The sequence below is a fragment of the Rutidosis leptorrhynchoides genome, chromosome 10 (assembly GCF_046630445.1).
Source record: "Rutidosis leptorrhynchoides isolate AG116_Rl617_1_P2 chromosome 10, CSIRO_AGI_Rlap_v1, whole genome shotgun sequence".
NCBI lineage: Eukaryota > Viridiplantae > Streptophyta > Magnoliopsida > Asterales > Asteraceae > Rutidosis > Rutidosis leptorrhynchoides.
The window spans coordinates 250,758,446-250,766,847 of NC_092342.1; the positions used below are offsets into that span (position 1 = coordinate 250,758,446).

General features: G+C 31.7%; 1 protein-coding gene across 2 annotated transcripts; it reads right to left on the bottom strand.

Moving 5' to 3' along the window:
• Nucleotides 1-3,132: 3,132 nt before the first annotated feature.
• On the bottom strand, nt 3,133-7,574 carry LOC139873231 (protein ECERIFERUM 16). 2 transcript variants are annotated; one of them, XM_071861166.1, is made up of 5 exons: nt 5,804-5,976; nt 5,321-5,728; nt 4,472-4,578; nt 3,996-4,100; nt 3,133-3,729 (listed from the first exon to the last, which is right to left on the bottom strand). In XM_071861166.1, the coding sequence occupies exons 2-5, from the start codon at nt 5,694-5,696 to the stop codon at nt 3,244-3,246; spliced, it is 1,074 nt and encodes a 357-aa protein (XP_071717267.1). In that variant the 5' UTR covers nt 5,697-5,728; nt 5,804-5,976; the 3' UTR covers nt 3,133-3,243. The 2 variants fall into 2 exon arrangements, with proteins under 2 accessions (XP_071717267.1, XP_071717266.1); XM_071861165.1 differs by lacking the exon at nt 5,804-5,976 and adding an exon at nt 7,455-7,574 and having other exon boundaries at nt 3,134-3,729.
• Nucleotides 7,575-8,402: the final 828 nt, after the last annotated feature.

Here is an 8,402-nt window from a genome sequence, read left to right on the forward strand (position 1 = left end):
TATGTTCTTTTGTTATAATATTTTGCTTGCCTTTAAAAAAAAATAAAATATATGTATTCGTTAAACTCTTTTACTTTATATAGTAAAAGTAAATAGTTATCTAATTTATTTAGAAATAATTCAAAATGCGAAGTAACATATTGTCGTTTTTTGTAAGAAAGTTACTGACTTTTGAAAAGGTTTCTTAAGGTGGTGGAACATTTCGGAGGAAAAACTCATCTCTTTAAACCCGCTGTATAATGACTCTATGTACCCATCGGCATCAAGTGATGGTAAGTTAATTTGGGAAGCGGTCAAATGGGTAAGTTGCTACATGCTATGGAAATCGAGGAATTATAAAGTTTTCAAAGGTAAAGAGTGGGATTTAGCTAAAACCTTATCCGAGGTTCAAACGGCTAGTTTCGGTTGGATATCAAAGCGAAAGAAAAAATCTTACTCGATTGGCACCAATGGATGTTGAACCCGAGCTTTTATGTCGCAAATCAAAACAGCAGGACGGGAGTTGGCTAGATACAATTCGGCTTAGTTTTTAGTCTATGTATGTATTTACTCGAACAGTTCGTTTATATTTGTACAGCTCGAGGCTATAGTTTTTAGGCATGTAAATAGTCTCGTTGCTTGTTTGGTTTTGTATTCTTTGTTCATTTATAATTTGCTTGCTTTTCAGAAAAAACATATTGTCGTTTTTCGAATTTAGTTGCTTATATGGTTATATAGTTACTTTTTATTTTAACATTCTTTATTGATAAAATATACCTAACCGATTATTTGTATACATAGTAAATTACACATAAGGTTATAATAGTAATTTTATTTTATTCAGAGTGTTGGTTCAGAGTTATTATCAAACAGTTAGTTCTCGTTTAGAATCATAATAATTCAGAATTCGGAGTTTTGAATCATCCAGCACTTAACCATTACGTAGTATGTTTTATCAAATGCACGCTTACCTTTTAACTAACCTAAAATTACGAAACCATGGCCAGTGGCAAATCCACATGTATGCCAGGAAGATCCCATGATTCCGTTAGTTTTTACAACTTACTATTTAAATTGTAGTATCCCGTCATATTTAAATATATGGCCTCACATATTTTCATGATTTACAATTTTTTGATGGTAAATGACCCACTAAATTACTCTTCAAATAAAATTGATTTTAAACTATTTTTTCCGAAACTCCATTAAATTTTGATCTTAAATACGCCCAGAGGCGGAGGTACCTATTAGGTATTGTGGACAAGTGATCCCACTCAACTTGTCATTTAATTCACAACCTAGTAGCCTGTCTAGTGTAAAAAATTATATTTTGTGTACATGACACCATCCAAAATCTTATGTGCACCTATCCACAGCCCAATTTTTGTTAGCAGCCCATATATTCTTTTTGGTCCACAACCCAATTTTTAATTTACCAACCCATATATCCAAAATCTTATGTGCAAGTACCGATGACTTTTACAAATCTCCTTTAACATTTTTCACTAGTAGGAATCGCCATATATTATGTTAGAGCTAATTAACTTTTAGATTGTATGCCTAAAAATTTAATTTATATCATGAGTAGTTCATTCTATTTAGACATGTCTTCTATTTATTTGTATATTTAAATAATGAAGCTTGTAAAACTAGATCTGCGCAGCTTAATGATGAATTTTTATAGGATTGTCATGTTGGTTCCATAGAAAGACACTTTCCGGTGCCCGAATGAAGCATTCATATATGGGTCATTTTCAACAAATGAAATTTCGAAATGTAACTTGATTATTTTGTTTGTAGTTAATAATAGTTTGATAATTAAATAGTTTAAAGTCATATATTTCTCTATAATTTTGTGACCCCAACCTTTAAAAATCCTGCCTCCGCCCCTGAATTCGCCACTATATATTCACATTTCCAAGACTCCAAATATTATCCTAGGCAACTATTATATTCTAGTATAAAACTAGTTGTGGAGCCCTCGCTTCGCGTCGGGGGCTCCGTTTTGAATGCGAGTTAAAAAAAAAGTCTTGATATATTTTGTAAAAAAGAATTTTTTTCGACATCTAACAATTAAGGGTTGTTCCTTTTGTGAAAGTTGCTTCTTTTTTGATCTATTTTGTAAAAAAAAAATGTTTTTCGACATCTTTTGGTAGCATTGAAAGGTTGTTCCTTTTATGAAAGTTGTCACTTTTATCGTTGAGGAAGAAAAGAAAAAAAAATTTAGTTAAATTTTTTGTAAAAAAGAATTTTTTTCGTTGAAAAAAAAAGTTGTTTTTTTTTTTGTAAAAAAGAATTTTTTTTCGACATCTTTTGGTAACATTGAAGGGTTGGTTCTTTTACGAAAGTTGCTTCTTTTGTTGTTGGAGACAAAAAAAAAAGTGAAATGACGAAAATACTCCTGATTACTATTGATGAATAGTGCTACAGTGTTTTGTTTGTCTATTAGATATATAGATAATTTATAGTCATTGGTTTTACGCCCGCGTTATATCTTCTAAAGTAAGGGAGCTAATTTGTATACTTTCATTTTTTTAACTATATACCAATAAAAAAATGTACTTTACAATATTGTATAGTACTTTATTTAAAACACATTTGATGATATATGATTGAAAAAATAGTGATGTACAAATCTATCATTAACTAAATAAATAAAGTATTTTCTCTTTTCAACATGGCAATACAATGGAAGAGGTAAAAAAAAATTAAAGTGAAATTCCTTGTCCTAGCTGCTTCTTCAACTCTAAGGGCTTACTAGAATAGTTCAGCGAATTTTAAGCTATACATTGCTCGACATTTTATTTGCATGCTCTTAAGATGATCCCCTCATTGAAAAATATTGATCAAAGGAAAGAAATGAGATTGTTTCTCTTCTTTATTTCAATCGACACACTCGACTTTTTCAACATGGTAGCACGAATCACCTTCAAACAGTTACCCATCCATAGCTAATGTCGAAGGTCATTTGAACTTATTACGATAGCCTTTACATGTTTAAATTTTACCTTTAACCTCACTCTACAATTTAAGCCACAAAATTTTTTAGTAACAAAGATTACTTGGACGACAAAATTATTGACGGCTACATAGCTGCTACTTCAATAACTTATATAGTGATAGTGATGGTAATTTTTACTTTTCTTTGCCACAAATCTTAAATAAAGAGGAAAGAAAGGGAAAAAAGTATTCAGTTACTTTGTATTTTCAACATTTCGCCCAACTCTGTCAACTGTAATATTCAGATACTAATTCAAAACAAAATCAAATTGTATCTAACCATGAATCAAAGTCGTCAAGTAGTTCAGACCTCGAACCAATAGGAATAGACGTAATCTCATGAGATTGAAACACAGTGTTCTGATCTAACATAGACGTTGTAGACGTCTCATTAAGTAGGTCATCAAGGGTGCCATCGATATCAAACGCATCTGTTGTTATCTTTGAGTTTGACACATTCTCCTTCAAACTAGTATCAGCAAACGAGTCAAGCAGCATATCAAGTTCAGTTTCAGCCATTTCTGGTTTAAGTTTTGATTCGCCCTTAATTGTCCTTGCAGCAGATTTTGGATATGAAATTGACGTGGACTGCACCGGTGGGTCCAAGCTGGTGCTGCTAGTTTGGTCATGGTGGCTCTTGGTGGTGGCGGGTGATGCAACTTTAAGACGGTCATGTGTATGTACCTCATTATTATTTAAATTACTGTGATCTTGGATAGAGTTATGGTGTTCTTGCCCAATCTCAGAGTACTGTCCAAAAAAAAAAAAAAGTATGAGACAAAACGAAGAAGTTTATTTTTATGAAGAATTTTTTTTGAACTAGTGACAGAGGGCTATATATTATGTAAAAATTTAACGTGGTAACTGTAATTTTAAGTTTTTGGTATGGCTCGAAAAGGGCAGCGGGTGATATGAAATTACATTTTGTCCACCAAATTATTTGATACGATAAGAAAAAATATTCCTTCAATAAAAAGCCAAATTAAACGCTTAGTGTAAGTAAAGTTATTACATACCAGTGCTGGAGGGAATAAATCATCTTCAATGAAAAGTCTTTTTGGTAAATCAATTTTTGCAAGTTGTTCCGAAAGAGTGTGCAAATTCAGTGACAGAAATGAAGCCTGGACGCATAAACAAGATATCAGTTGACCCATCTAAATGATATTGCGTACAGGAACTTATAGTAATAGGATATAACTACAATAGTAATCTATTAAGATTGCTCTGAAGTGGTGATATTTGTAAGTTGTTACCAATATTAGAAACTACATATCTATTCATTTTTTCATTAGGTTGCAATTCACTTTCATTCGATGTTCTTGACTGCCTGGTGAATATTAGGAATTTTAATCTTAATTTATAGTTATACCTTTTGATCATTACTCGTTATGTTGTATGAGTAAAACTATGATATCCCTAATTTGACTGACACGGCGGTTCTAAATTCACCAAGTAAATAGAACAGAAAAATATTTGATGAAAATTAAAGTACCTCATAGCTTGCAGGTGTCTTATCATCCACATAAAAAGTATCGTTATTTAATGATGATAACAAGCTTTCGCCTCGGACAGCAAAGAAGTCTTTTTCCTTACCAAAATCTAGCAAAAACAAATTAATCATTAATCATCTGCACAAAACAAAAGGAAAAAAACCGTACTTTTTTGTATGCTAAGGTACTCCACACAATTGTATTACAAGACTTTAGCCCACACTCTTCTGCGAGTAAAAATTGCATTTTATGGAGATTTTAATGGCGCATATCTTTTCAAGAAGGATTCCTCACATATAGGTTTATATCAAATTGCTGTTCTTTCCATATTTTGCAGGAAAATTTAAAAAAGGTATAGAAAGTTTGGCTTTTTTCGGGTAACAAACAAACATGCAAACACAATCTTAATTGAAGTCAACAAAATGAATGATGAACTTTGATCCTGCCATTAAATTGTCCTGTCCGCCTCAAGATTTTTCAAGTATTGACTCACATAGTTAATAAGTAAAGTCATACACAGTAGGCAGATTTCAAAACTTGCCCTCAACTATATTAAAATTGTGGGTAACAGGATGGAGATGATCTGTAGAATATTACAGTGGGTATGAAAACACAAACACACATACGAGACCAAAAAATAGGGTATGCAGTTGCATCATAAGATACATCAAGTAAATGAACATAGACACAGGCGATATTATTTTTTAAAAAAGTTTTAGCTTTAATTATACCAGTTCTCGAGATCTGTTAATGTACAACAAGAGGAACCACATTGTACTATTTGTGCTCATTCAAGAAAACTGGCCTCCTCTAGAAACTGAATGGATTAGTGAAAGGAACAAATAACCTACCAGATATAAAGTCATCGAGAGATGGAAAGATATCCGATGAGATCCTTGTAGATTTTTGGGACTTGGCCTCTGAAATCAAGTAAGCATAATCTGCACCTTTACTTTTAGGTAAAACAATGTCACTTGGTTGACTAGATTGACTGTCTATTTGACCTTCCGTTATCGAATCATCTTCGTCCTCATAACGGTCCCAATTAGAGGGGAGTGCAGCTGGGCCCCGCGGTAGCCGAGGTTTTTCTTTAACTTCCTTCGATGGTGCCTTGTTTGTACCAGATATGCCTGCAGAACTAGTAGCACCTTTCGGCTTTTGATTTGGATGATGTTTTTTATGGTGTTGAGAATGTGCTCTCTTTGATTTTGCTAGTGATTTATCCATGATGATACTTTTTAAGAAGCTCGGTAACAAATCTATATGAGGAAGAAGTGATTATCAATAAAGAAAATAATAAATCTTGGGTATTAACAGAATAAATAAAACTTAACCTTACTACTTCAGATTAAGGCGATAAAATGGGTGGGACGTGAAAATTGAGTAATTGGTTACAACTGGCAATATCTTTGGTTTTGATTGACTAATTATTCAAGAATTAGAACTATACTACTTTTTATAGGAATCAGGTAAACCAAAACCATAACTTCGCATCAAAGAAAAAATATAACACAATAATAAAAAATAAAAACACAATAATAAAAAAAAAATATCTCATAGAAAAAAATACAAAATATATAATATATAATAATACATATCGGATATGATTATTGGGGACTTATTGGCGACTACTTATTGATCACATGATTATTGGCGACATATCGGAAAAAAAAATTACGGCTCTGTTTCGGGAGCCATCAGCAAGCGTCTACTTATTGGCGACTTGACTGTAGCTTAGAGCCTAAATCGAATCCCAGGCAACACTTAAAACCCATGGAAATTTGTTCCACCATTTTCATGGCGTCGACTTTTACTTTTTACGAGTTATTTATTTATTTATCAAATTTTTTTTTTTTTTTTAGCCGGAGGTCCGTTAGAAGCAATCTCTTTATCCGTCGAACATAGAGAGGGAGGACTTTCTCTACCCTTGTGAGTGTTTCACTCAGGGTGGTGAAATGACTTCTCTTTGTCCTAGGGTAGAGGAAGGATTGTCTAAGTCCCACCTCCCCATACCCTACATGTGTGGGATTGGGTATTGTTGTTGTTGTTGTATATCGGATATGATTGACTTGAATATTGATTAAGCAACCTTATGCCAGAACCCGTGTGAAATCAAAATTTTGTTTTAAAATGATTCCATGGCATATATAATTATGTTGGAAACGTTAGTGAGCATCCCCCGAATGGGCTATTCATAAATACACGGATTAAAATGTCCAACTCTAACATCTGACAAAGTTGTTCAAGGAAATTTTTTTCTGTAAACATGTGATCAATAGAGGTAAAACTGTCTTACATAGGCTATGTTTGGCGCGTAGCTTTTTGGAGCTTTTAGCTTTTATGAAAAAGCTCCTAGTTAATAAAAAAAAACTCCGTTTGGTTAAAGGAGCTTAAAGCTTTTAGATAGAGGGAAAAAGTTAAAAGCTACTAGAAGCAGCGTTTAGCATTTAGCTTCTAGCTTTTTGTCATTTTACTCTTTATTTAACAGATTCAGTTCCTCTCCCAAACACCAAAATATATTTAAAAAGCTAACATCTACCAGCTATCAGCTAAAAACTACCAGATATCAGCTAAAAACTATCAACTACCAGCTAGTTTTGCCAAACATACCCATAGAGTAACAAGTTCATGTCAACATGGATAGCTAGAGGTCTACACTTTGTAATCAGTTAGCACGGCATCTAAAATAGTAGTCTTGCATTAGCAAACCCTAATTAATCATCAATTTCATTATATGTTCCTCAAAATTTGGTTTCAGAATGGTATGGCAGCAGAATTAAGATATATCGATTATGGATAGCTACATTCCTACAGTTTATAATCATTTAGCACCGTATATCGATTAGTTAACTCTATGCCATGACCGATGTGAAATAAGATATAGCTAAATCCTAATACCACATCAACATTAAGATGAAGACCTGGAACAATTCATGAATAAATAAATATGATAAATATATAAAAAAGAGGTTAGGGTTTACATACCGTTTTATCGTCTCCGGGAGAAATGAGAATCGAATAGCGGTAATTGGCGATCTGTTGGAGTTACTATTTATTATTAATTGACTCTGGTTTTTATTAACTACATATTGAATTCTTGAATACGTTAAGTGGAAATACTATGATTTGATTTTGGTTCATCTCAAATTTCAATTTAATCTCACAAACTATATTCATGTATTCATTTAACCTCGACCAGACGATTCACGAACCATTATATATATATATATATATATATATATATATATATATATATATATATATATATATATATATATATATATTGGACCAATCTATGGATAAGCACTAAATGGGGCACAAACTAGATAAATAAAATTTCAAATTTTAAAAAAAAAAAAAAAAACGATCATTTAATATGCAAATAGAAGAAAACGAAAAAATTTTAAAAAGTTTTTGAACAAAATCATTCGAAAATCGATGATGAATGGTAAACATCGATGATGAATGGTAAAAATTGATGATGAATGGTAAAATTAACCATTCATCTGGTTAATTTATCATTCATTTTTGCTCGAGATGAATGATAAAATTAATTAATGCTAAAAAAAAGCAGATGAATGGTTAATTTAACCATTCTTCTGTTTATGATGAATGATAAAAAAACAGATGAATGATTAATTTAACCATTCATCTGGTTTTTTTAGCATTGATTAATTTTATCATTAATCGTAAACAAGATGAATGATAAATTAACCCAATGAATGGTTAATTTTACCATTCATCATCGATTTTTGAAAGATTTTGAACTTTTTTTTTTATGAAAAAAATTGATTAGAAGTGCATTTTAATGCAGATTTATGAATGTAAAAAAAAAATTCAAAAAAAAAATTTTTATTTTGCTTATCCGGTTTGTACTCCTTTTAAGCTTATCCATGGATCGTGCCCCTATATATATATATATATATATATATA

Bases quoted from the DNA above. Each gene is read 5' to 3' on its own strand.
- LOC139873231 (XM_071861166.1), bottom strand. From the start codon at position 5,696: ATGGATAAATCACTAGCAAAATCAAAGAGAGCACATTCTCAACACCAT. The intron at 4,579-5,320 runs GTAGGTTATTTG...TGTTTTTGCTAG, and splicing joins TCTCGATGACTTTATATCTG to ATTTTGGTAAGGAAAAAGAC. The intron at 4,101-4,471 runs GTACTTTAATTT...TTATGCGTCCAG, and splicing joins AGACACCTGCAAGCTATGAG to GCTTCATTTCTGTCACTGAA.